General features: G+C 37.1%; 2 gene segments (V, D, J or C); both read left to right on the top strand.

Moving 5' to 3' along the window:
- The first annotated feature begins 9,300 nt into the window (after positions 1–9,300).
- On the top strand, positions 9,301–10,910 carry LOC122125399. The segment is given in 2 exon segments: positions 9,301–9,358; positions 9,531–10,910. Coding segments are annotated over 2 exon segments (516 nt in total).
- An 8,750-nt stretch (positions 10,911–19,660) lies between these two features.
- On the top strand, positions 19,661–20,210 carry LOC122125407. The segment is given in 2 exon segments: positions 19,661–19,732; positions 19,876–20,210. Coding segments are annotated over 2 exon segments (381 nt in total).
- Positions 20,211–26,721: the final 6,511 nt, after the last annotated feature.

Consider the following 26,721-nt stretch of genomic DNA (forward strand, 5'->3'; position numbering starts at 1 on the left):
CAGTAACTAGGTCTGGGGTCCTGTAGAAGCCATTTTCCTCTTCCAGTCTAACAGACTGTTACCACTTCACTCTTGACTCACACTGATTAGTGGGTTCCATCCTCCACTGAGGTATTCAAACCCCTCAGCTATCATTCAGAAGAGTATGTTTTATCACTTTGAATTTAAATAATTGTTTTCACGAAGACACAATTTATAAACATTAAATTCACTTTTAAATATATTGGCAGAAATATCCAGTCATCACTATTTTTTAATTCCAGAACATCAGGACAGTTAAACTATTCTATAGGATAGATACTGTAATGATGAACACTTTTCAAAGAGATTTATCTAGATCTGAAGAGCAAACAATAAAAAGAATGAACCTTAATGTCACACATGGAGTGTGAATGACAATGACATCTCCATGAGAGTTTATCAGTAATCACAAGTATATCCCTGGTAAAACAAGTAAATAATAGGAAAAGCCATGAACATGGGGTAAGAGAGCTTAAGGAAAAACTGTGTACTTTCCATTCTATCGCTTGTGAAATAATATTCCTCTAAATCACAAAATCTATAGAAAAGTAACTGTTTGAACATATCTGTTATCTTAAAATATTAATCTATAAGGAGCAATAATTCAAAACTTTGAAGCAGTTGGTCTTAGTGTAAATATAAGATCTCTTAGGGATGTATATGTAGAGGAGTGATGCAAATTTATTAATTTAACACTACAAAGGTATATTTTCCTGAGACAAATTCCAATAGAGCTTGAGTCTTATGTCAGCTTTTTTCTTGGACAGGGTCTCACCATATAACCCAGGCTGTTCTAAAATTCCTGAGTTTGGAGAGTACAAGTGTATACTAACATGCTTGGCTTCACTGGTGGTTTAATAGGTTTTCTACTATCTTTGCTAGTGTTCTGGTGGCAAATGATCTGGTTAGAGCTTCTCACTTTCCTAATTTCCACCAAAGTTAGTGTGCATGCTCTAAAGGAGCCACAAGCATCTTTTCTTGGTACATGCATTGGATCTTAACTGAGAAACCCATACCAGGCCACTATGTGGAAATTTCTGAACTTTAAGTTAACACATACCATGTGGAGCACGTACATGAATATGATCTCTCCTCTGTGACCACTAGACATGGCGCAAACATGAAAGATTTTTAGATCAGAGGCATGCTTGGAAATCATGAACATTTCTCATACTAATTTTTGCTATAGAAACATGGGCTAAAAGCTAGAGCCTTCATTTTAGAATGTTAAATTGTGTAGTTCCTTTATACCTGTGATCTCTCTGAAAAAAAGGAGACATATGCAGGACCTAAACAAGTGTGGAAGTCTGGTGCAGTGACTCAGACCTCTAACACCTGCTACGTAAGAAGGTGGAGGAATTGAAGCAAATGTGGGCAAAATTAGTGAGACCTCATCTCAAGAAATAGTGAGGTATTGTGATTTTATCTGTCATTGATTCTGCTGGAAGCATATATATGCTTGAGGTTGGACAGAACAAGAACATTATACTCTTTCGGAAAATATATCTTATAATAAAAACAGTTAAAAGTGTGTTCCAAGTTGAAGAGTGTTTTTCTAACAAGTTCTTGGTTCTGAGATCAAACACCTGTACCAACCCCCAAAAGAAATTCATGAGTATATGACCTAGAGTTGATAATAATGTGAATGTCTTTAATTACTTGCGCAAAAAAGAACAAGTGAACTCCAATGCATTTATTTGGATCATAGAACTTTTACCTATGTAAAAGAATCATAAAGATAGCTATGTGCTGGTGGCTGACACTTAGGTACTCAGGAGGCAGACATCTGAGGATCACAATTGAAGCTAAGCTAGGCATAAATATCTATTTTCAATTCATAATATTTTTAGATTTTTACAAAAATGTGTCTTGTAATTTTTGGAACTAATAGAAAATAAATCAAAATAGAAAATAGATCAAAATAAATTATCTATAGTGCATTGTATTCCAAAAGGATAAAAATTTAAAGCAATAAAAAGAAAAGGAAGATAAAGAAGTTATTAACATTCATGCAGCTTAGTGAGGCATGCATTCAGGCATTCTTACCATGTGCTACAGGGGCAAAGTCCATGCTCACATTTCCAGTGAAAAAGAAACAAGAAAAACTTCACTGAATGCCCATGTATGATGAATAACTGTTGGGGAAAAGTTCAATTTGTTTGTTCTACTTGTCTATTTCCCATTCGTGGTTTTGAGTCTTGAATGAACTGGTCACTCTGGAGAGGTCTCCTTGCTTGCATGAGATTATGTGATCATACTGTCAAGTGGAGGTGAGTCAGAGCTTCTCTCTTTATAGTGTTTCTGTTAAGTGTCCAGTTGTCCTATCTTTATTAAATACAAAGTACTGAAGTCCCAACTATTATTGTTGAAATGGCTGTGTCTCCCTGCAATTCTACTAGCTTTTACTCCCTATTTTGGGGGCTGGTGTTAGGAGCATATGTATTTATAAGGGTTTTGTCTAAATAATTGACAATTTTATTATTAAAAATAGTTGCTCTTATTTTTGGCCCCTTCTTTCATTTAAAGTCTGTTTCATCAAATAATAATACAATTCCATTTCTCTGGCTCTACATATAGTATATATTTTCGTTGCTTATCAAATTTCTGTCTGCTTGACTTGGAAATGGAATATTCTGATTATTGTAAATTGGTTTATATAAAAATAAGAATATCCTTTCTCAGAAAGTTTTCCTTACATTTCCAAACCACAGAATAAAAGAAAGGGTTTAAATGTTTCTTTCTTGCTTGCTATTGTTTCTAACATATTTGTAAGATATTTCTTTGTTGCTTTGTGTGTCCCTCCCCCATGGTATAACCCCTGTTTTCACTGTATTTAATGTAGGTATAATTGGTAGAGGGGAAGGTGGACCCATTGCAACAATGAGCTGTACAAGACGTTATGTCGAAAAATGAACTTTACAATTTTGGCATGGGAAGGGGGGGTCGGGCTGGAGGAGGGATAGAATGGTTAGGGGAAACAAAGGAGGAAGCAACAATGCTTGATAAGAAATGTACTCATTACCTTACCCATGTAATTGTAACCCCTCTGTACAGTATTTTCACAATTAAAAAAAGAAAAAAGAAAAGTAGACCCACAATTCATTTTCATTTAATAGATTTGGATGCTTACTTTAAATCATTTTCCATCATTGAAGTGTTTTTTATCTTAACTGAAAATTATTGACTATGTAATTGCAAACCTCTTTATCTAATATCTACTTCTTTTACATTAATCCAATATCTACATTAGGGACTCATCAAAGAAAGTATTGTAGACCCATTTCCTGGATAAACATAGATGCAAAACCTCTGACTAAAATTCTGGCCAACCAAATTCAACAACTAACAAAAAAAATCATACACTATTACCAAACAGGAATCATTACAGGGTTGCAAAGCTGGTTCAATATATGCAAGTAAATTATTGTAATTCAATAACAGAAATAAGGACTATATCCACATGATCATCTCAATAGATACAGAGAAGCACTTGACAAGATTCAATAACCCTTTATGATAAAAGCTCTGGAGAAGCTAGGATTCCATGGGGCGTTCCTAAATATAATAAAGGGCATATATGACAAGCATAGAGCCAGTATTATACTTAATGATGAAAAGCTAAAACCATTTCCTCTAAAATCAGGAATGAGACAAAGATATCCACTCTCTCTACTCCTGTTCAACAGAGTGCTGGAATTTCTAGCCAGAGCAATAAGGCAAGAGATAAACATAAATGAGATTCAAATAGGGTAAAGGGGATTCAAATAGTGAGCAAAGGAGTAAAACTCTCCCTCTTTGCAGATGACATGATCCTGTATTTAAAGAACCCTATAGAGTCCTCTCCCAAGTTACTTGAGTTAATATCAAACCTTGGCAAAGTAGCAGGGTATAAAATTAACCCACAAAAATCAACAGCTTTTCTGTATGACAACAATGAGAAGAGCAAGACTCAAAGCATGAAAGCAATAGGCATTAACTTAACCAAAGATATGAAGGACCTCTGTTATGACATCTTTAAAATCTGAAAAAAGAAATAAAAGCAGACTTAAGGAAATGGAAAAACTTCCCATGCTCTGGGGTTGGAAGGATTAATATCGTGAAAATGGCAATACTGCCCAAAGCTATACCCATCAAAATCCCAACAACATTCTTCAATGATATAGAGAAAACAATTCAAAAATTCATATGGCATAATATAAGATCCCAAATAGCAAAAACAATCCTCTGCAGGAAGAACAGCACTGGAAGAATACCAATATCAAGTTCAAACTTCATTACAAAGTTGTTGTTACTAGCACAAGAATAGGCCTGAAGATGAATGGAATAGAATCAAAGACCCAGAAATGAACCCACAGACAGACCTATAGCAACCTATCATTTGATAAGAATGTCAAAAACACAGGATTGAAGAAAGACCATCATTTCAACAAATGGTGCTGGTAGAATTGGCTATATACATTTAGAAAACTGAGCTAGACTTACATGTCACCCTGCAAAGAATGTGAGACCAGATGCCTCTATACTACAAGAAAGGATATTGAAAGCACTGGGGCTCCTAGGCGTATGTCAAAACTTTCTAAATAAAGACCCAAAATTACAACTGATCAAAGACGGACTGGATAAATGGGATTCAGCAAATCAAAGAGATTCTGCAAAAGACACAGCTAGCAAGGTAAATATAGAAAGCCTACAGAATGAGAAACAATCTTTACCAGCTATGTATCAGGAAAGGGCTTCATATGTAAAATGCACTTAGAGCTCAAAATATTAATCTCTCAAAAAGAAATCCTCGGGGGAGATGGGAAGGGGTTGGAAGGGGAAAGAAAGGAGGAGGCAACAATGCTTGATAAGAAACATATTCATTATATCTTGACCATGTAATTGTAACCCCTCTGTACGGTATTTTCACAATAAAAAAATTTGAAAAAAAGAAACCCTCCAAGAAACAACTACCCCACAGTAAGTGGACTACAGACTTAAAGACAGACTTCTCAGAAGTAAGTATGGCCAATACACACATGAAGAAATGTCCAACATCTCTGAAGAAAAAAGAAATGGAAATCAAAACAACATTGAGATTCTACCTCACCCCAGGTGGAATAACCATTATGAAGAAAACTAACAATAACAGATGTTAGTGGGGATGTGGCTAAAATGGAATGTTACTATACTATTGGTGGGAATATAAACTTGTTCAACCACCCTGGAAAGCAATATGGAGGTTCCTCAAAATACTAATCATAGAGCTCCTCCAGGACCCAGCAATCCAGGTCCTGGTAATTTATCCAATAGATCACAAACACTAAAACTACCAGTACATCTATGTTCATTGCAGCATTGTTACCATAGCCAAGACACAGAATCAACCCAAATGCCCTTCAATAGATGAATTGAACAAGAAAAGGTGATACATATATACATACATACATACATACACACACACAGACACAATGGTATTCTATGCTTCCATCAGAAAGAATGACATTTCCCTATTCATAAAGTAATGCAAAAATGTGGAAAAAATTATCTTAAGTGAAATAAGCCAGACTCAGAGAAACATATGTTGCATGGTTTCCCTTATGTGTAATAATTAGAATGTTCTTATAAGTCCACAAGTAAACATGATGGTAAAAGACAAAAAAAAGTTACACTTAGATATGATAAATTATACAGGACTCTAAACATTCACACAGTGAGACCAAAGGGAGAGGATCATATAGCTATGTCCATATAGTCATATAAAATGATGTTTAGTGAAATGCACTCCAAGAAATAGATACAATTATTGCTTTACTTTTTTCTCCCTTTGTCACTAGTTTTATTTCTATACATTTTACCTTGTATGTAAGTTTATCTGTTTTGAGGAGGGTAAGAGGAAACATAGAAATGTTGGGACAATGGGTAAACTAATGCAGCAGTGGTACTCACTAGATGCTGTGTTGAAAATGAACTATACAAATTGTGGGGTTGGGGATCAGGAGGAGAAAATGAGGGAAGAGTGACACTGTTAAAAAAAAAAAAGAAATGTATTCATTACCTGACTTACATAACTGTAACCCCTCTATACATCACCTATACAATAAAAATAAATTAATTAAAAATAATTCAAAAAAGATAAAAATACTTCATGCTGATCTAATGTTGATAGGGAAGGGAGAAGAGCACATGCAGTATCTTAGCCTCAGGACCAACAGCCACTCTCAAAGGAACCCAACTGAAATGTGGTGCATATGCTAAATTTTTGTAATCTTGCTCTCCCCTAGCAATAACAGCCTACCAAATAGTTCCTATAGACCCACTTATAGAACAATGGAAGTCTCTCTTAATCTGAGGAGATCATTGGCCACAGAAGAAGACCAAACACTTTCTTGTAAAGGACAAACTTTGCTGAGGCTGAAGGAAATTATCCCGTGTAATCTTTCTTTATGACCATGAAAAGGCAACACTACCTCAGTGATCAAACTTAATTTCTCTCATCCATATCCAATAATTAGCAGGAGACTATCCTTTAACATCTAGTAAATTATTGTCTTCCACTATGGTTCAATTAATGTAGATGTCAAGGGTATATCTAAGAGCTGTCTACTTAATCAGTAGCTCAGAGTTGACATTGTTACTTTGGAATGAGAAATTTCTATGAAGATACATATTAATCCTTCAAGGCTAGAGCCACATTAACTTATCTAAATGCATTTATTATACTTTCTCCAATAAATGACCCATCTCTGGCTCAACTTTTTTCAGAAATCTGTTGTCCACCCTTTCCACTGGGAAATGTAAGCACGGAAGACCCAATTCAAGCATCTCCTCCAGAAGACCCTTCTCTGACTGAAACCTAAAGCAGAGTTTATTCTTCTCTTCTTTTTCTAATAGTCTGGACACACAGATCTCTCTGGTTGCCTTATTTTGCTGTCATACAGCACTATGACTCAGGTGACTGAAGGCAGGGACTGTTTCTTTTGTGAACAAGACCCATATACTGCCCATCCGGGAGGCATTTGTTAAGTACACAATACTTCCTTGTCATCCTTATGCTCATTTTCACTATATCAGGACCCTGAAGCCAATCATAATCTGATAATAGTAAATGAAGAATTCAGCCATAAATAATTAGTAAGCTGTAAAGTGTACACCATGCTGAGTAGCATGATAAAATCAGTGACCTCACCTCTGTTGTCCCATCCAGGACAACTGTAATCACTGTCCAGTGTGTCCATGTGAAGTAAGGAAACTGGGTCTCAGTAATATGCCTTGTCCTTACTGCCATGTTGGTGCCTTGCTGGGTGGAGCAGGCTTTCTACACAGCTCTGAAAAACTCTAGAGGTAATAGAGGACATTTTTGGATCACAAATGTGTCCTGAGTTGTTAAGCTCCAGGAAAGTCTTACTTCCCTCAAATAATTGCCTCTAGATTTCCTCTGATATTTTTCCTTAGATTTGCTTAGATTTAAAACCTTTATTAGATTTAAGTGGTCATATGGTTTTCTTTGCTTATGGAGAACAATTTTGTTAGGATAAATTCCTTACACCTTAGATGATTTTGACATATATAAGCTTTTTGCTAGCTGGCTGCTGGTCTTTAAGTCCACCAGCAGTCCACTGGTTCTCCAGAGCCAAATTCCGGAGTCAAATGCCAACAGAGCTTCATTCCTATGGATAACTTTTTTTGTAGACAGCATTTCATGCTCTAAAAGTCATGAACTTTCTACTGTCATTTTCTTAGTGTGGAGATAACAAGTGTTGTCGAACTTGCTTGGCTTCCTCTGCTGGTAAAGTTTAATAGAGTTTCTATTGTCTTTACTAGTGCTCTGGTTACAAATGATTTATTTTGATCTTCTCACTTTGGTAATATCCTCAAAAGTTAGGGTGCATGTTTTAAGGGAGCCACAAGGCTTTTCTTAGCACATAACAGAGGAGGTTTCTGAACTTTTAAATTACTTGTGTCATGTCAAATACATTCACAAATGTTTTCTCTTTTCTGTGGTCCCTAGACATGGCACACACATGAAAGACTTTTAGATCAGGAGGCATGTTTTGAAATCATTTATGAACAACATTTCTCATAGTGATTTTTACTAAATCCTGTGACTGTTAAAGTAGGAACACAAACTGGAAGAAAAGTCATTGCTTCCTTTTCAAGCTTGGTTCTGTCCAAAGAAAAGAAAGCATATGTTGGACTTAAATGTGCGTGAGAATCTGGTGCAATGACATGGGAGGTAGAGATTGGGAGTATCATGAATTGAGGTAGCATAGGTAGAATTAGTGAGACCTCATCTCAAAAAACAAGCAGAGTGGAAGTGTTGTGGTTTACTCCTGTCATGTATTATGCTATAGGCATTGGTGAGATCACAATATGAGATTGTCCATAGCAAATATATCATACTCTATCTGAAAAATAAACTACAAGGAGCTGGAAGTGTGGTTCAAGTGATAGAGTACTTACTTAGCAATCTTTAGGTCGTGAGTTCAAATCATTGTACAACCTCCCAAAAAGGACACATGAATATATGACATCATGTATTCATTCTTGTTGATAATAATTTGTATGTCCTGAATTACCCATGCAACAAGAATGATTTGAAGCCTAATGCATTAATTTGGATCATAAGCCTACATTTTAAAGTACCATAAATATAACTAGGCAATGGTGGTTCATACCTTTAATATAAGCTATTCAGGAAACCAAGTTCTTAAGATCACAATTTGAAGCCAAACCAGACATAATTTTATGTCCATTTTCAATTTTTAATAGTGTTTCCAACTTTTAAAAGTTGCCTGATAATTTTTGTCTTCACAAAACATAAATATTTCTCTATGAATTATAATATTGAACCCTGGAATAACATAAAAAATAAAGTTCACTGAAATGGTGCCTATACTGTGTATACTTTTTGTCATAAGAGGGCACTGTTGGCTATAAAGGAAATAGCTTTTCTGTAGATTAAAATTAACCTTCCTACTCTGCAGCTAAAGGAGGAGTTCTGACTAAACATTTGTTTATTCAGAATCATAAACTCAGGTGTCAGAAATATGTACATTTTCAATAGATTATTTCTTCCTAATAGCACTTTCTATGTTCTAAGAAAACATCAGAATCACACTCTCCCTCTCCCCCTCCACTCCATGAAGACACTCAGCTAGGTGTGGGGGATGGGCTTCCTGCACAGAGGCTGTAAAGGAACTCAGCTGATTGGTTGCAGTAGAAGGAACAGTGCCAGAGTCAAGCCCTGACACACCTGGCCCAGTTGAATTATATATACCTATCTCACATAACCAGACAGGCAACATGAAAGGGCTATTGAGCACTCTGTTGGGACTTTTGTCAGTCCAGATATGCTGTGAGTTGGGCTGTCCCACATCTAGGGTACACAGAGGGTTTCTCAGCTGTAGCATGTGGAGGAGAAGCAGGAAGATGTGTCCTTCTCATTCATAATCTATGGCAGCACTTTCAGAACTCTGCAGTTGTGGTAATGACGATCACATAAATGATCATTTCTCTCTTTTATTCAGGTGTAAGAGGAAATCAGGTTGAGCAGAGTCCTCCAGCCTTGCTTCTCCAGGAGGGAGAGAACTCCACGCTGCAGTGCAACTTTTCTAGCACAGTAACCATTGTGCAGTGGTTTCAGCAACATCCAAGAGGAGGCCTCATCGGCCTGTTTTACCTTGCTTCAGGAACAAAGCACAATGGGAGACTCGTAGCCACGATAGACACCAGGGAACGCAGCAGCTTGCTGTACATCTCCTCTGCCCAGAATACAGACTCTGCCACTTACTTCTGTGCTGTGAGAGACACAGTACTCCCTAGGCACCTGCAGCCTCTACACAAACCCTCAGCCTGGTGTAGCCCCTTTAAACAGTTTCATGTCTCTTTCCTACATTGGCAGTTTCACCCACAGTTGCTCCATGGGTTTGGTCTTTTCTTCCCTTCTCAGTCTATACCTCATCTTTCACTACAAATAACTTACATGGAATGAGCCAAGTGGCTGATACAAGATGGTATCAAAATAAATTAACTGCAGTGTGTTGGATCCCCACAGGACAAAATGTAAGAGCAATAAAAAGAAAAAAAAAGTTGGGATAAAGATGTTATTGACAGCAGTGCAGCTTAGTTTAGCATTTCCAGAACATTCGGGCATTTTCACTCTAAGTCAGCTTAAGTCTTCACAGGCCTAAGCTCCGCAGATGAGGCACCACCCACCTTCAACCACAGGTAACACCTCCAGCCCCCAACTGTATATAAAGGGTCCTCCAAGGAGCCAGATGACGCCATCTTCTCCCTTCCCTCAAGACAACTTAGCCTTGTTTGCTCTATTGGCAATAAATCTTTTCCTCTATGTGACTTTTGTCCCAGTGGTCTTTTGGATACTTTCTGCTTGGGTTATTTTTCCTTTCATTCACCACATGCCCCAGGGGCAAAGGCCATTCTCCATTTCTTGCAGCCTAAAATATCAGTGAAGCAGAAATAGGACAATGTCTGAGGAGAGGGTCCACATGTATGTTGCATTCATCTAATTCCCATTCATGCTTTTGTGTCTTGAATGGTCTGCTTACACTATAGCGGGTTTCTTGCTCAATTGAAATGGATGTGTCTTCTCCTGTTGGGTGGAGATGTGTCAGAGTTACTTGCTTTATAGTGTTGCTGTTAATCTACTAAGTTGTCCTAGCTTTTACTGAAGGCAAAGTATTAAACTCCCAAATATTATTGTTGAAATCTATTTCCCCCTGTATTTCTGAAAGCTATAAGTATTATATGTTTCTAATGTATTGACTTTTTATTATTAAAAGTAGTCCTTAACTTTGGATTGCTTATTTGGTTAAAATTTATTTTATCAAATAATGTTATGGCAATTCCATCTTTCAAGCTGTATGTGCACGATACATTTTCCATCCTTTATCTTATTTCTGTTTGCTTGATTTGGATATTAAATGTTTCCATAACTTGTAAATTTGAATTTAGTAAAAAAATTTAAATGCGCTTTCTTAAAAAGTACTGCTTTAGAGTCTGAAAATGCTGTCTAAATGAATGTAAGTTGAAAGTTTTTTTTTTTTTTGGTCTGGTCGTGGGGCCTGAACTCTGGGCCTGGGTGCTGTCCCTCAGCTCATCAGGTCAAGGCTAGTGCTCTACCACTTGAGCCACAGCACCACTTCTGGCTTTTTTCTTTTTGCTTATGTGGTGCTGAGGAATCGAACCCAGGGCCTCAGGCATGCAAGCCAAGCGCTCTACCATTGAGCCACCTTCCCAGCCTATGTTGAAAGTATTTAAAAGTTGAACCTGCTGTTCATTTTTATTTGCTAGATATGGATGGTCACTTGATTTCTTTAAGTCATTTTTTCTTTTTTCATTAAAATGTTTCTTACCTAACTGAAAATTGTTGAATGTATATATGTAAGATTATTTCTTTACTACCTACTTTTTCTATACTGATACAACATCTACATTAGCCTATGTGTCACATTTTCACCAACACCATCTGTTTCACTGTTCTTTCTAGTAGATCCTGATAGGGTGAGTTCTCCATATTAATCCTTTTAAAATTTCTTTTCATTATATGAACATCTTTTCATGATGTGAGTCACTATATCTACGTAAGCAAAAGTAGGTCTGCTCCTCATGTGAGCAGCATTACGTAATGTACAATTTGTGTGAATTAAAGCTAATAGTTTTATTTTCCAGTTTATTGAAGTTTCTTTATTTTTTAGCATTACTTTCAACTTTTCTGTACAGTAATTTGTAAATCTTTAAGGAAATAAGATAAACCATTAGCAAGGATAAAATCTATGGAGAACGTAAGTTGTGAAATGATTGTTTTTACAGAACATATATAGAGCTTTACAACTCAATAAAAGAGAAAAAATTTAAGGTGAGAAATATTATTGAGCAGACTGTTCACCAAAAAATTATAGGAATGACCAAATCACAGATGAAAAGATTCTCTACATCAGAACCTAAAAGGCAAAGCAATCTTGTCTATACACACCATCTTCTATACCACTTGAGGAATGACTTCAGCAAAAGCAATGTTATTTGCCTCATTCTTCAGACATCCTTGACACAAAACAAGATAATGTGAACAAGGAGGCAATGTGGGAGCTGGTGGGATTGTGAGTCAACAGGGAGATCAAGGGCAATGCCTGAGAGGTTCTGAGTGCCTGGAACTGGAAATCTGCAAATACTTGACATAGTTACTGAATCACAATTACATTACAAATCTTCTGCATGACTTCTACAAGCTAAACCACGCAGGAAAGTAGGTGCAGACAGAACTCAAGGTGACCAACAGGTGATGTGGTAGCTGTATACAGTCCTAGTTATGGGGAAACAGTGTATAGCTACCACATCACTTATTTGTCACTTTGAGTTCTGTCTTCACCTACTTTAATTCCAAGTTCAAATAAAGCCATTAGTACAATCATACTTCTTCCTAATATGATACAGTACTCTTCATTCAAACACAAACTCCCTAACCCTCTTCCACAAATAGGATGATGAGCTCATTTCCCAAATATGAGATATATTTCTTACATTTCTAGATGATTCACACTCTCTACTGAAATCCTATAGTTTAACTACTGAGTTATGAAGTATAACATTACATCATGTCCCATCTTCCTGGTATTAATTTTGCTAAATTGTTAATAGTTCAAAAAGTTTAAAGAATATTCACTGTACACATATGAAAAAAGAAGTGGGAAATATGAGATGAGGCTGGAGAAAGGATACATTCATAATGCCAAAAGTTGTGATCCCAATCTGGACATTTTCACTTACATGACATGGTAAATTCTAAGCCCCTTGTACAATCTTGTTCTTAATTTAAATTTAAATATTATTGTAAATGTTATGTACAGATGGGCTACAGTTACATAAATAAGGTAGTGAGTACAGTTCTTTTTGAACACTGTGACCCAGCCCTCATTTTCTCCCACTTTCCCCCTTTCCCTACCTCCTTTCCCATAAGTTGTAAGGTTATTTCTAACATAGTGTCTAATAAGTATAGCTTTGAATTGGTTCACCCTTTGTCACACTGTTTCTGTGATGCCCTTCCCTTCCCCAAATCAGATAAACTTATATACAAGACAAAGGGTACTGAAATAAAAAAACAATGACAATGAAAAAAAGAAAGAAAAAAAAGAAAGGAAGGAAGGAAGGAAGGAAGAAAGAAAGAAAGAAAGAAAGAAAGGAAGGAAGGAAGGAAGGAAGAAAGAAAGAAAGGAAGGAAGTACTGAAAACAGTAAATAAAAAAGTTCTGTTTCCATTTCTTGGAGTTCATTTTGATAAGCATCATTTTATATGGTCATATGCACATAGCCATTGTGGTCCTTTCCTAAGAATATCCTCCTTTGTTCTCACTGTGCCATACTTCAAGTTATGTTTAATTAATCATGTCCAAGTGTAATTGTCTTTTACTACACATTGGATTAACGGGGGAAACCAAACATTCTATGTTTCTTTGGATCTGTCTTACTTCACTTAATATACTTTTTTCCAAGTCCATCATTTCCTTACAAATGGGCCACATCATTCTTTCTTATGGAAACATAGAATTCCATTGTGTATATATATATATATATATATATATCTCATTTTCTTGATCCGTTCATCCAGTGAGGGGCATCTGGGTTAATTCCATATCTTGATTATGGTAAATAATGTTGCAATGAACATGCTTGTGCTGGTGGCATTAGTGCAGGCTGGTTTGTGATCATTTGTGTAAATGCCAAGGAGTGGGATTGCTAGGCCCTAGGGAAGCTGTATGTTGAGCCTTTTCAGGAACATCCATACTGCTTCATCCATACTGCTTCATCCATACTTCAAACAAGTTTAAAATCTCATTTAATTAAGTTCTCATAAATCATGGCCACATCCATGTCATCAACTGTTATTATTAGTTTTCTTGATAATGGCCATTCTAACTGGGATGACATGGAATTGTTTTGATTTGCATTTCTTTTATGGTAAGAGGTGTTGAATATTTCTTCATGTGTCTATTGGCCATTCTTATTTCTTCTTTAGGAAGTATCTCTTTAAGTCTTAAGCCCACTTATTGATGGGAATTGTTGTTTCTTTAAGGATATTTTTGAGGGAGTTAATTTTTTGAGCTCTCTAAGTAAATTTTATAGATGAGACCTTTGTCTGATGTATGGCTAGTAAATATCTTCTCCCAACCTGTGGGCTTTCTATTTATCCTGCTATCTATCTCCTTTGCCATGCAGAAACTCTTCAGTTTAATGCAATCACATTTATCCAGCCTTTCTTTTATTTGTTGTGTTTCTGGTTCTTTACTTGCAAAATAAAGACGTTTTGACCTGTTCCAAGGAGCCTTAGTGTTTTTCTTATCCCTTCCGTTAATAATTTCAGGGTATTTGGCCTTACATTGAGGTCTTTAATTGATTTGTGATTGATTATGGTGTAGGGTCATACATCCTGAAAGGATGTCAGTTTGGAGTAGTTAGGACATTTTGAATAAACTCTGAGAGTTAATTATATGTAACTTATATGATAGAAATCTAGAGTCTAGAATCTAGAAATCTAGAGTGTCATTGTGATTTGTCCAGAGAATAATCTTATTCATAGAAAGTCTATTATGTTTCATTTACTTGATTTTTCTCACTATAAACTGTAAAATATCAGGAAGAATATTTAAATACCTTACAAAGCTTTCATACCAATAAGTCATGGCTGACATTTTGTTCTATATTAATATATTATTCAAATAGGTTCACACATTCTGATACTTTTATTTATTTCCTCTTAATATATTTTAACATAGCATTTTACAATTGTCCAATCTTATAAACTTAAATTTTAATGATTGTAAGAATGATTTTCCAAGTCACAATTTAATCTCTTATATTCATCATCTTGTGTTTGCATGGAAGACCTTTTTTTTCCTGAAGTTAGATGTGGCCCTTTACCTACATGATTAGCTTCTTAAATAGGCTGTTTTACATTTCTTCTGGTATAGGACAATGCGCTTCATTGTGCATGTGCCGTCTCATCATTCTTGAGATGTTGAGTCTTTTTATTCTTATACTTTTAGTATTTCATAATATTTATAAAGGTATATTTTTTGAAGTATTGATTTTTGAACTCAGGGACTTTCACCTGCTAAGTAAGCCCTCTAACTGCTTGAGCCACACTCCCAACCCTAATGAAAGTAGATTTTATATTGACAACACTGTAATCTGAGGTTTCTCATATCACTGATGGACACAGATTTATTAAACATTCTTTCAAGGCAGACAGGGAGGTCATAGCTCCCTTCCAAAGGTCAACACATCAGATGCTGGTAGGGATGGTCCCTTACTCATGTTAATACCACAGCTATGGCAGTGACACTCACTGGATGATCTCCCAGAGCAGTCTTCTCCATGCTGGAATATCCAGTTACTTCTGCCTCCTGTGTGACAGCTTCAGCATAATAGGGAGAGAGAGAGCACGCAGTGACTGAGCACAGCTGGTTTCTCTCCTTATGCAAGATAGTAATGCTGCTTGATGTCATTTTAATAGCATATAAGCAAACTGTATTGTTTCCAGGACAAAAGTTTTGTAGGAAAGCAGATATTTCTTTTCTGAACTTTTTATAGAGAATATTTTACAGAAAAAAATCAAAAGCCATCTTTAAAGAAACTACAAGTTTCCTCACATCCTTGTGAACTGATGATTTTTCCCTTTTCTTTCTATCTGTATTTTCTGCATTCCCTAAATAAACTGTTTGCATTCAGTCACTTTTCCAGTGTTGGTATCTAGAAAAATCCGGGGTAAGAGATGATGTAATATTGGTCCTACGAAACACATACACAGATTGTGATTCTAGAACTTAATGGTCCATAACAGCAGGATCTCAATATTAGAAGGAAGTGAAGGGTACTGAAAGCGTACAGTATCACACATGCTAATCACCATGGTGATTGCTAAAGATTCAGGGCCAAGTTGTTGAAGTAGTTTATGTGAAATCTTTGGCATTCTAGAAGCATTTGGAGTTCCCAGTTTGTATGTTAGGAGACTGTTACTATTGCAAATGAGAGATCTTGGATAAGAAAACTAGAAAGCATAGATTTATGAATTTTTAAAAGTACATTTACTGAGAATAGGTGAGCCACAGATTTATGCTAGGAGACTTTTAGTTTTCATCTCAATGACAAAGAAAATTTCCTGTGTCATCTATTGCACATTCAATGATATTTATCAAACTTATGAACTTATTTTGTATTGAACATAGATGTCACTCCTAGTGAGGTCTCAAAGTGCCTTAAGACTCATATAAGAAAGATAGACAAATGTTAAGAATTAGCCTAAATTTTCATGTTTTGTATGTTTCTTTCTATGTTCAAGCCATTCTGGGAAAAAATGGCAAAATATCTAAGGAGAGTGTATAAGACATTACAGTGTTTATACTCTCAGTTCAGCCACTGTCTTCTAATGGCCAAATATATTTCTGTTACATTCCCTGAGTTTTACCTGTATTTCACATAGTAACAATAACTTAATTCACTTGTTTTTCTTAAGACTCCAAGGCCCTGAAGCAAGTTGAGTTCTTAAAGTTAGGACATGTGAGTCTATTACTAGCTGGAAATTAGCTTGTGTGATTTTTCTCATTGATTTCTAAGTTCTTCCACATTCCACTCATAGCCCTGCTGCAACTCCCCACCAATACTCATGTCCCAGTTCTGGGTCCTCTATTCTGTTTCATTGGTCAACGTGTCTGTTTTTGTGCCAAGACTATGATCATTTTGCTATTATGGTTCTTCTGAATGAAGTCAGATATTATGATATTTTCATCAAAGAATTTGACTTTTAAGGCTAGACCATTTCTTCAACCACACTATTCACCATGTAAATTAAAATAAAGATATTTCTTATTTACTGTATTTATCTACTTCTGCTTTTTCTCCCCATTACTTGTGGGGCTTGAACTCGGGGCCTGAGTTCTGTCCTTGAGCTTTTTCATGTAAGTCTATCACTACCATTTGAGCACAGCACCACCTCTGATTTTTGGTGGTTAATTGGAGACAAGAGTCTCACAGAATTTCCCCCCTGAGCTGGCTTCAAACCACAATCCTCACATGTGAGCCTTCTGAGTAGCTAGGATTATAAGCATTAGCCCCCAATGCCCAACTTTATCTACTTATTTTTATTAATATATGCTAGTTGTACAAAGGTAATGATGTTCGTTATACATTTCTCATATGTAGAATTCAGTGAATTCTTTTCTAAGTTTTTTTCAGAGCTTTTATCATAAATAAAGTTGAATTTGGTTAAGGGCTTTTTATGTGTCAGTTGAAATGATCTTGTGAATTTTTTGTGATAGTACTTATGTAATGTGATATATTTATTGATTTATGTATGCTGAGCTTTCCTTATATTGCTTTATATTCTTTATATTCCTTCTATTTCCTTACATTCCAAATTGTTCGTGGTGTATGGTCTTTTTAATGTATTGTTGAATTGTTCGTATTTTAGTGAGTATTTTTCCAGAAATGTTCATCAGGAGATTGATTTATAATTCTCTCTTTTTTGATTGGGTATCTGCCTAGATTGGGAAAAGTACAATACTGGCTTTATAAAATGAGGTCAGTAGTATTTTTTTCTTTCCTATTTTATTGCAAAGCTTGATGACTATTGGGATTAGTTCTTCTTAGAAGGTCTGATAGAGTTTGGCTTTTAATTCATACAGTTCTGGGCTTTTCTTTGTTGGAATATTCTTTATTACATTTTTAATTTCATTCTTTATGTCAGATCTGCTTAAGTGACATATCCTCAATTGAATTTGGGTCGATAAATTATATTTGAAAATTTGTTAATTCTTTCTGGAGTTTCCAGTTTATCTAAACATAAATTTTTAAAGTTTTCCAACATGACCTTCTTTATTCTTTGGTGTTTGTGATATTTATTCATTTTATTGTTGTTATTATTTTATTGCTTGTCATGGGGCTTGAACTCATGGCCTGTGCACTGTCTCTGAGCTCTTTTGCTCAAAGCTAGTGGTTTACCAGATTGAACCACAATAACACTTCTGGTTTTCTGGTGGTTAATTGAAGATAAGAGTTTCAAGTACTTTCCTGCCTGGGATGGCTTTGAACCAAGGTCCTCAGATCTCAGCTTCCTGAGTAGTTAGGATTACAGATGTGAGCCACTATCACCTGGTTTGTGTATATTTTAAATTATAATTTTATTAACTTCTTCCCTAATCTTTATTATTTATTCCTGTCCAATAATTCAAGATTTTGTTTGCTTTTGTTTTTCTAGAAGTTTGATGTGTATGTTAGTCTTTGTATTTGGAAGTTTTATGTGGCTTTTATTTTTTTGGTATAGAATCTGGGCACTTTTAATTACAACTGACATCATGTCCTTTGCTGTTTCCCCAAGATTCTGGTAGTTTGTGTTTTTTATTTTGATTAGATTCCAGAACATTTTAGATTTTTTTCTTTTATTTCTTTATTGATCCATTTGTCATTCACAATGTGTTTACTCAATCTTCAAGTGTTTAAATATTTGTAGTATCTTTTACCAAACTGAGTTTTTTAATTGCTTGTAATCTAATAGAATGCAGGGGATTTTTAATTTTTTCTGCATTTGCTAAGATTTCTTTATGAAATAAAATATTATGTATTTTAGAGAATGTTCGGTGGACTGCTGTATGAAATACTTTATTGATGTTCCTTAAGTCCATTTTATCTGTTTTTGTTTAGTTCTGAGTTTTCTTTATTGATTTTTTTGCTTGACTTACCTATCTATTGGTGAAAGCAGGGTATTGAAATTTTCACTAATGTATTTTTGTTGGGACAAGGTCACTGTCTATGTAATCCAGGTTGCTTAAAAGTTGCTATGTAGGGGCTGGGAAGTTGGCTCAGTGGTAGAGTGCTTGCCTTGCATGCCTGAGGCCCTGGGTTTGATTCCTCAGCACCACATAAGCAAAAAGAAAAAAGCCGGAAGTGGCACTGTGGCTTAAGTGGTAGGGCACTAGCCTTGAGCTGAAGAGCTGAGGGACAGTGCTCAGGCCCAGAGTTCAGGCCCCACAACCTGACCAAAAAAAAAAAAGTTGCTATGTAGCTCATGCTAGCCTAGAACTGATGCACATCATGCCTTAGCCTCCCAAGTGCTATGATTAAACTACCATTTATTCATTTAATTTGCATTGATATGTATTTATTAATTACCTGGCAGATTTCTGATATTATTTGAAGTGTGGGAATAGTAAAATTTAAGTCTCTGCTATCCAAACTGACCTAATGCCTATCTATCCTAAAACTTGTTTTTCTAATTTTTCAGTGACTCACTGGGTGACCAAAAAATAAAGTCAAGTAGTAAAGATAAATACTTCTTACAAATGTTTGGAGTAGTGTTCCCAAATAAGGCAATGTAATGGCTCAAAATAAAAAAAGAAAACAGAATTAATCACCAGAAAGCTACAAGTAGCTGTGGGGAGGTGGGGAGGAGGGGAGAGGAGGGAGAGGGAGAGGGAGATCCAGAAATGGAGTTATAGAACTGGCCTTTGAGATGTTAACAGTCCTCTGAGTTTTGGATCTTGTCCACAAGGGGGCGCGTCTTCCAAACACACACCAACTTCCTGCTGTCATCCTCAGCTTACATTCATCTTTCCCTATGCCTTCACCTTTCCTTAGAACAAGAGGTCAAGATTCACAGACTGCAGAAGCTCTGAAAATGAGCTGCTCCCCAGGACCAGTGATTACACTGCTCTTATTGTTTGGTGAGTGATATGGCACACAAAAAAATGATTCTTCTGTTCATGATGCTGAGGGAATCTTTAATCATGGTTTCGCTAAGAAACAGGAGGGTCATAATGGAGCATATCAAGGTAATTCTCACTGAATTCTCATATTTTGTTTTCAGGAGGAAGCAATGGAGACTCGGTGACCCAAACACAAGTCCAAGTGGCCGTGTCAGAAGGGGCTTCCCTGACTGTGAACTGTTCCTATGAAACCAAACAGTACCCCACCCTATTCTGGTATGTCCAATACCCTGGAGAAGGTCTGCAGCTCCTTATTAAAGTCGCCAAGGCCAATGAGATGGGAAGCCATAAAGGATTTGAAGCCATGTATGATAAAGAAAACACCTCCTTCCACTTGAAGAAAGCCACAGTCCTAGTGTCAGACTCGGCTGTGTACTACTGTGCTCTGAGAGACACAGTGGCAGAAACCACAGGGGGAGCTGAACACAAACAGTGACATCAGCCTGGCTTCTGAGCCCCTGCTGTGATAGCTCTGCTTCAGGGAGAGGAACCAGACTACAACTGTTGCCATCACCACATCCAGCACTAGAATCACAATAGGAGAACATGGAATAGACATGCCTCACAGAGCTTTCACAGTGAGAAGGAAAAACAGTCTGTACCATAGTTCCCAGACTGAGTGGGAAATTTGTAATTTTAGAATTACAAAACTTAGAGATGAGTGAAATGTTCTATATATTCAAGTTTTGTTTTGGTTTTGGTTTTGGTTTTTTAATTCTTATGCTCTGTGGTAACATGGATTGAATTCAGGGCTTTATACTTGCTAAGCAAGTCTTCTAACATTTTAATCTCATGCTCCAGTCTTCTTGCTTTTAGATTGTTTTTCAGATAAAGTCTTGAACTTTTTCCAAGGCCATGATCCTACTCCCTATACCTTCCAACTTTCTGGGATTATGGCATGCACCCCCACACCTGGCTTGTGTATGTTCATCCTCTGATATCACTCTATCCCCCTGAACTTGGCTAAGGTCACAAGCTTTTATGTTCAGAGGCACAGCTGAAAATGTAAATATTAATGTCTTCCTCATAAGTTGATGATCTAAAGAAGGTTATTCCAGAATAAAGCTGAGTTTATCTCAATAAATAACATGTTCTTAACAAAAGAAATTGAATTTCTATTCTGGTAGCTTGGAGGTTGTGATCCTAGTGAAGCATGGCTTTCCTAGTATCTGCCAAGCCAAAATGGGGAGGAGATGACCATGGTTACTAGACAGAATGGATGGCAAAAAAAGAATATACACATGTCTTGGACTGTCTATTTTAGGCATTACCTATTTATCATTTTTTGGCCATGTAGTACATTTTTCCTTGTGAGAAGTATTCATGGCACAAAAAGTAAGAGAGAAGGGAAATATATACTCATTCACTGTCTCACAGTCTGTAGGGAAATGTCTTAGTGATCTATATCTATGTTTCTCTATCATCTATCATCTATTTATCAATCTATCATGCATCTATGTATCTATCTATCTTCAATGGCTATAACAAAGTTGGGCCATTTCCATTTTTGGTTATTGTAGCAAGTGCAACAATGGACATAGGTATGCAGGTGCCTTACATTCTGACTTATATTCTACTGTATAAATGTTTGAGGAATATGGCTGGGTCATACAATAATTCTGTTTGCTTATAGTTTTTGTTAAAATTTCATACTGATTTTGATAGGGGCCTCAGAGGTTTAGGGTTCCTTTTAATTATATCCTCAGCATTTTTGCTTATATACATATTATTGATCATTCATATTCTCTGTGTGTGTGTGTGTGTGTGTGTGTATGTATGTGTGTGTGCTGGTACTGGCCCTTGAACTCAAGGGTAGCAACTACCACTTGAAGCACAGTTCGGCTTCAGGCTGTTTAGTTTTGTGGTGATTAATTGAAGAAAAGTGTCTCAGGAATTTTGCACTTGGTTGACTTTGAACTGCAAATACACATCTCAGATTTCCTAGTAGCTAGAATTACAAGTGTTAAATCCAGCCTCTCAATATTGTTTTGGTTTGCGTTTATTTTATGGCTAGGAATGTTGAACAATTCTTCATATATTTGTTGGGAATTTTACCTTTTTTGTTGATCGTCTTTGACTGTTAATTAATTAGGTTGTTGATTTTTTGACAGCTTAATTTTTTAGAGCTCTCTGTATATATTTTAATCAGATATATAGCTCTCCTCACATATTCTGCTTCACCTTTCCACCAAGAATGAGAAATCAGATGCTGCAATTTCCAGACTTTCAAATTTTGGGATAAGATGGATCTTGGAGGGGTGTTTGGTATTGCTGAAAAGATTACAAGTTTGATCCTCACGTCCTCAACCACATCTGATGACAGCTATTCCTGTGCACCAAACATGATCAAAAGTAAAGGCTTACTCTCTGGAATGGTCTCTGATTTGGGGGACAGCCTGTAAATCACAGGGTGCCATGAGCTATAAGTTGAAAATAGATTCTTGCAAGCATTTTACAGTCATCTTTTACTTGGCTATCACTGAGTGCATATTCTTTTCTTCAAAAACTTGTAACAAAGCAGCCCTTCCTTAGTCTAGCAAACTCATAAACTTCAAGTAGCAGCCAGGCACCAGTAGTTCATATTTGTAATCCTAGTTACTGAGGAGGCTGAAATCTGAGGACTGCAGTTCAAAGCCAGCCCAAGCAGGAAAGTCCATGAGACTCTTGTCTCTAATTAACCACCAAAACCAGAAGTGGAGCAGTAGCTCTAAGTGGTAGAGCGCTAGCCTTAAACAGAAGAGCCCAGCCCCTGGGTTCAAGCCCTACAACCAATCAAAACACAGCAACAACTATAAAAGCATGTTTGGAAAAAGTGCAAATAAAATAAATCCATATATGTTGTAACATGGTTCAAAACCCTTTTTCATATGGGTGGTTTAAGTGGTTAAACATAAATGTAATAATTACTACTGATCTATATACATACATGGTTTATATGTATATATACAAACTTTTTTGAGATCGTTTCTCACTACATAGCCCCATGTGACCTCAAAACCATGACCCTCCTGATCTTTTCCTGCCAAATTCTGTGATTATAAGCATCAGCTACAACTCTGAGTGCAGGGTACACATTTTCTAATCAACTCAACACTGATAGTTTTTCTCAAAAACCATCTGGTTATTTTTTATTTACAATATATGTAGAATATATGTATCTGATACAAAGTTACTTTTAAATTTTATAAACTAACTATGAATAAATGTGAAATTGAGTCATTTGCTATTGACCGTTCTCTTGAAATTCTAACACTTAAACAATCACAAACAAGGCCACACTAAAGCTCACAGCACATCCATGTTCATGGCAGCATTGTTTACTATAGCTAAGATATGGAAACAACCTAGATGCCTCCTCAGTACATGAGTATACTAAGAAAATGTGGGGTATATCTAATTGTAACTCCTCTGTACAGTATTTTCATAATAAAAAATAAATAAAAATTTTAAAAAAGAAATGTGGGGTATATATACATATACAATGGAATTCTATGCTTCCATCAGAAAGAATGACATTACCACATTCATAAGGAAATGGAAAGCCTTGGAAAAACTCACATTAAGTGAAGTAAGCCAGACCCAAAGAAACATAGGTCCCATGGTTTCCCTAATATGTAATAATTAATATATGTCTACATTAGTTCTAGCAGAAGATCACACAATAGCTCTATGTACACATGACCATATAAAATGATGCTAACTGAAATAAACTCCAAGATATGGAAACAAGAGGATTTTGTTGTTGTTGTTATTGTTGCTGTTGTTGTTGTTTTGGTCAGTCGTGGGGCCTGAACTCTGGGCTTGGGCACTGTCCCTCAGCTCTTCAGTTCAAGGCTAGCGCTCTACCACTTAAGCCACAGCAGCACCTCTGGCTTTTTCTGCTTATGTGGTGCTGAGGAATCGAACCCAGGGCCTCATGCATGCAAGGCTAAAACTCTACCACTGAGCCACCTTCCCAGCCCTGTTGTTGTTTTTAACGTGAAGTTATTTTTTTCTTTTACTTTTTTTCCCCCTTTGGTTTATCCCCTGTCATCACTGTTTTTTATTTTGGTAGCCAGAGCCTTGTATATATGTTAATCTGATTTGGGAAGTGAAGGGGAATAACAAAATGTTGAGACTAAGGATAAAGGTTGAACCAATACAACAGCTATACTCAAAAGATACTATGGTGGAAATGAACCTTACAACTTGGGGGTGGGGAGCTGGGAGTGAGAGAAAGTGGGAGAAAAAAGATGAAGGGGTAACAATGTTTAACAAAAAATGTACTTACTACTTATGCAACTGAAACCCTTCTGCATATCACCTTTACAACAAAATCAAATTAAATTTAAAAAACAAGGAAAAGTATTTTAAAATGAGCTAATGCTTTTAGCTACTTGTTTATCTGCTAAGATCAAATTCTGAAAGATTATTTTCAGCTATTTTCTTTTTTGTGGTCACTAAAATGAGTATTTTAGTCCCTCAATTTAACAACTTTTAACACCTCCCAAGGTCCATCAGGGAGTTGTCCTTATGATTCTTCTAAATGTTTTACCAAATTTAAATTGTGTATAGTCACAGCTCTTCTGATTTCATTCCATGATTGGACAGAGCACATATACATTTACACGTAAGTTTGTCTCATTAAAAGTAGACGCCAACAAAAGACAATTTTCACAAGTTGCGTATTACTACACAAAAAGAGAGAAAGAAAATAGGGACAAATTGCTTTTCATATGTAAAAGAAAGAAACTGACCCAACCTTCTGCCATACATAAAATCAAATATAAATGGACAGTAAATTAAATATGTGCTAGCAGTATTATAAAAATAAATACAAAATATAAAAGCTTTCATAATATTGATTTGGGTAAATCCTTAGATATGATACTGAACTGACAGGCAACAAGAGGAAAATGGACAAATTTGTCTTCATCACAAATACAGATATTTCAGCTTCATGCTACTTCAAAAGTAAAAAGAAACCCTCAAAATGAACGAAATATTTATAACTCATATATCTGATAAAGCACTTCCAATGAATATATGAAAATAATTTTTACAACTTAGTGAAAAAGATAAAACAAATCATATATACTAAGAAATTGAATGACATGAGATTAAGACCGGCTCGCTTGAGAGGTAGGTACCAGAAGGAGGCATGAATCATGGAGTAGCACGGAAAGGCTAAGAATGAGTGTTGTTAAAGTAGCTCAAATTCATGCATGAAAATAGAACAATTGAATCTGTTTAAACTATTTTTTTTTGTCAGTCGTGAATCTGGATCTTTGGGACTGGTACTCTTCAGTTCAAGGCTGGAGCTCTACCACTTAAGCCATAGCACCTTTTCCGGCTTCTTCTGTTTATGTGGTGCTAAGGAATTGAACCCAGGGCCTCATGCTTGCGAGGCAAGCACTCGACCACTGAGCCACCTTCCCAGCCCATGTGTAAACTAATTTAAGACACAAACACAAAAAGGAGAATGAGAGATGAGGTAAGCTTGATTGGGATATATGTATATATGGAAATGAGACAATGAAATCCTGTTGTACAGTTAATATATGGTAACATAGGTATTAAAAGCAAATAAAAATGAGTGCAATATGAAAAAGACAATGTATCCTTTTAGAACTGAGAAGAAAGTTAAATAGGCATTACTCCAAAGATGATGTACAAGTGACTAATGACTGCAAAGATAGTCAATATCGAGAGGGGGGACCAAGATGGCGACGGGGCAGTAGGGAAACGCCACAGCTCTCTCCAACCAAAAAGAGAGTTCGAGTTCCAACGTTTAATCTCCCCAAGAGACCGACAACAACAAAAAGACGAACACTCAGAGAAAAACCAGAGGTGGAAAATAACAAAAAAAGAAAGAGAGGAAAAGAAGAAATTCAGAACAGAGAAGAGCGAAGACCCCTCCCCCAACCTTTACTGGCCGTGCGGCAGTGCGCCAAGCCGCCGGCCAGCCGGCCCGGCGGGGGCTGCCGGAGCCCAAGAGACACAGGGGGCTGCTTGCAGATCACCAGGTACCGGATTGCAGAACAGCGGATCGCCAGGAACAGAGAAACCTACCAGCCGGGAGTCTCCACGAGGATCCCACCCCCACCCCTCACTCTCCACCGGAGCGGAGAGGCTCCATCCCTCCAAAGCCGCCCAGCACCAGCAGCACGACAAAGGGACCTGTAGGCAGACCACCCGCCCAATCGTGATCGCAACTACCCGGCGGGGGGCCGCCCAACCCAGCCCACAACCACCCCAACTGAACTCGGATTGCAACAACAACTGACCACCTACAGGGTGAGTACCCAACAGGGGACAGTGAATCCCTCAAGGAAGACCAGAGCTGGAGGGAATCTCCAGACCCTGACCTAGACTCCCTACCCCAACACCCGGACCACAGGACCCACTAAAACTGGGAACTGTTCGAGAGCTCCACCAGCCGGTGGAGGACACTCTGCTGGCCAGGCCAGAGCAAGAGTGCCCCTGGAAGGGAGCTTAAATGCCCAAGCCAGGAACAGCACCCCTGGGTCAAGACTACCAACAGTAGAAGAAATTTGAACTGTGTCCTCCAGGCTGCATAACCTAGGTGGTATACACATTAGCACAGGCCTAACGAGCGCACTCCAGGCTGGGGCCGGAACCAGGCCCGGGGACCGGCGCCTGAACAAAGCAAAAAGGGTCAGAAGTGGGGCTGTGGCTCAAATGGTAGGGTGCCAGCCCTGAGCTGAAGAGCTGAGGGACAGCACCCAAACCTAGAGTTCAAGCCCACAACCAGCCCCAAACAAACAAACAAAAACACATCAGGAGCCCATAGCAGACTCCAGTATTTGGGAGAGTGCATGCAGAGCATCTGATCTTCCCAAGAGCACCCGCAGGAGCAAACACAAGCAGTCTAGGCTGCTCAACCCTTCCAAAGGCGGGAATTGCTACAGCAGAGAGCTGAGAATCCTAAGTAAGTCAGAATAGCA

This window comes from Dipodomys spectabilis, unplaced genomic scaffold (genome assembly GCF_019054845.1).
Source record: "Dipodomys spectabilis isolate Male_0828 unplaced genomic scaffold, ASM1905484v1 ptg000265l, whole genome shotgun sequence".
Classification (NCBI taxonomy): domain Eukaryota; kingdom Metazoa; phylum Chordata; class Mammalia; order Rodentia; family Heteromyidae; genus Dipodomys; species Dipodomys spectabilis.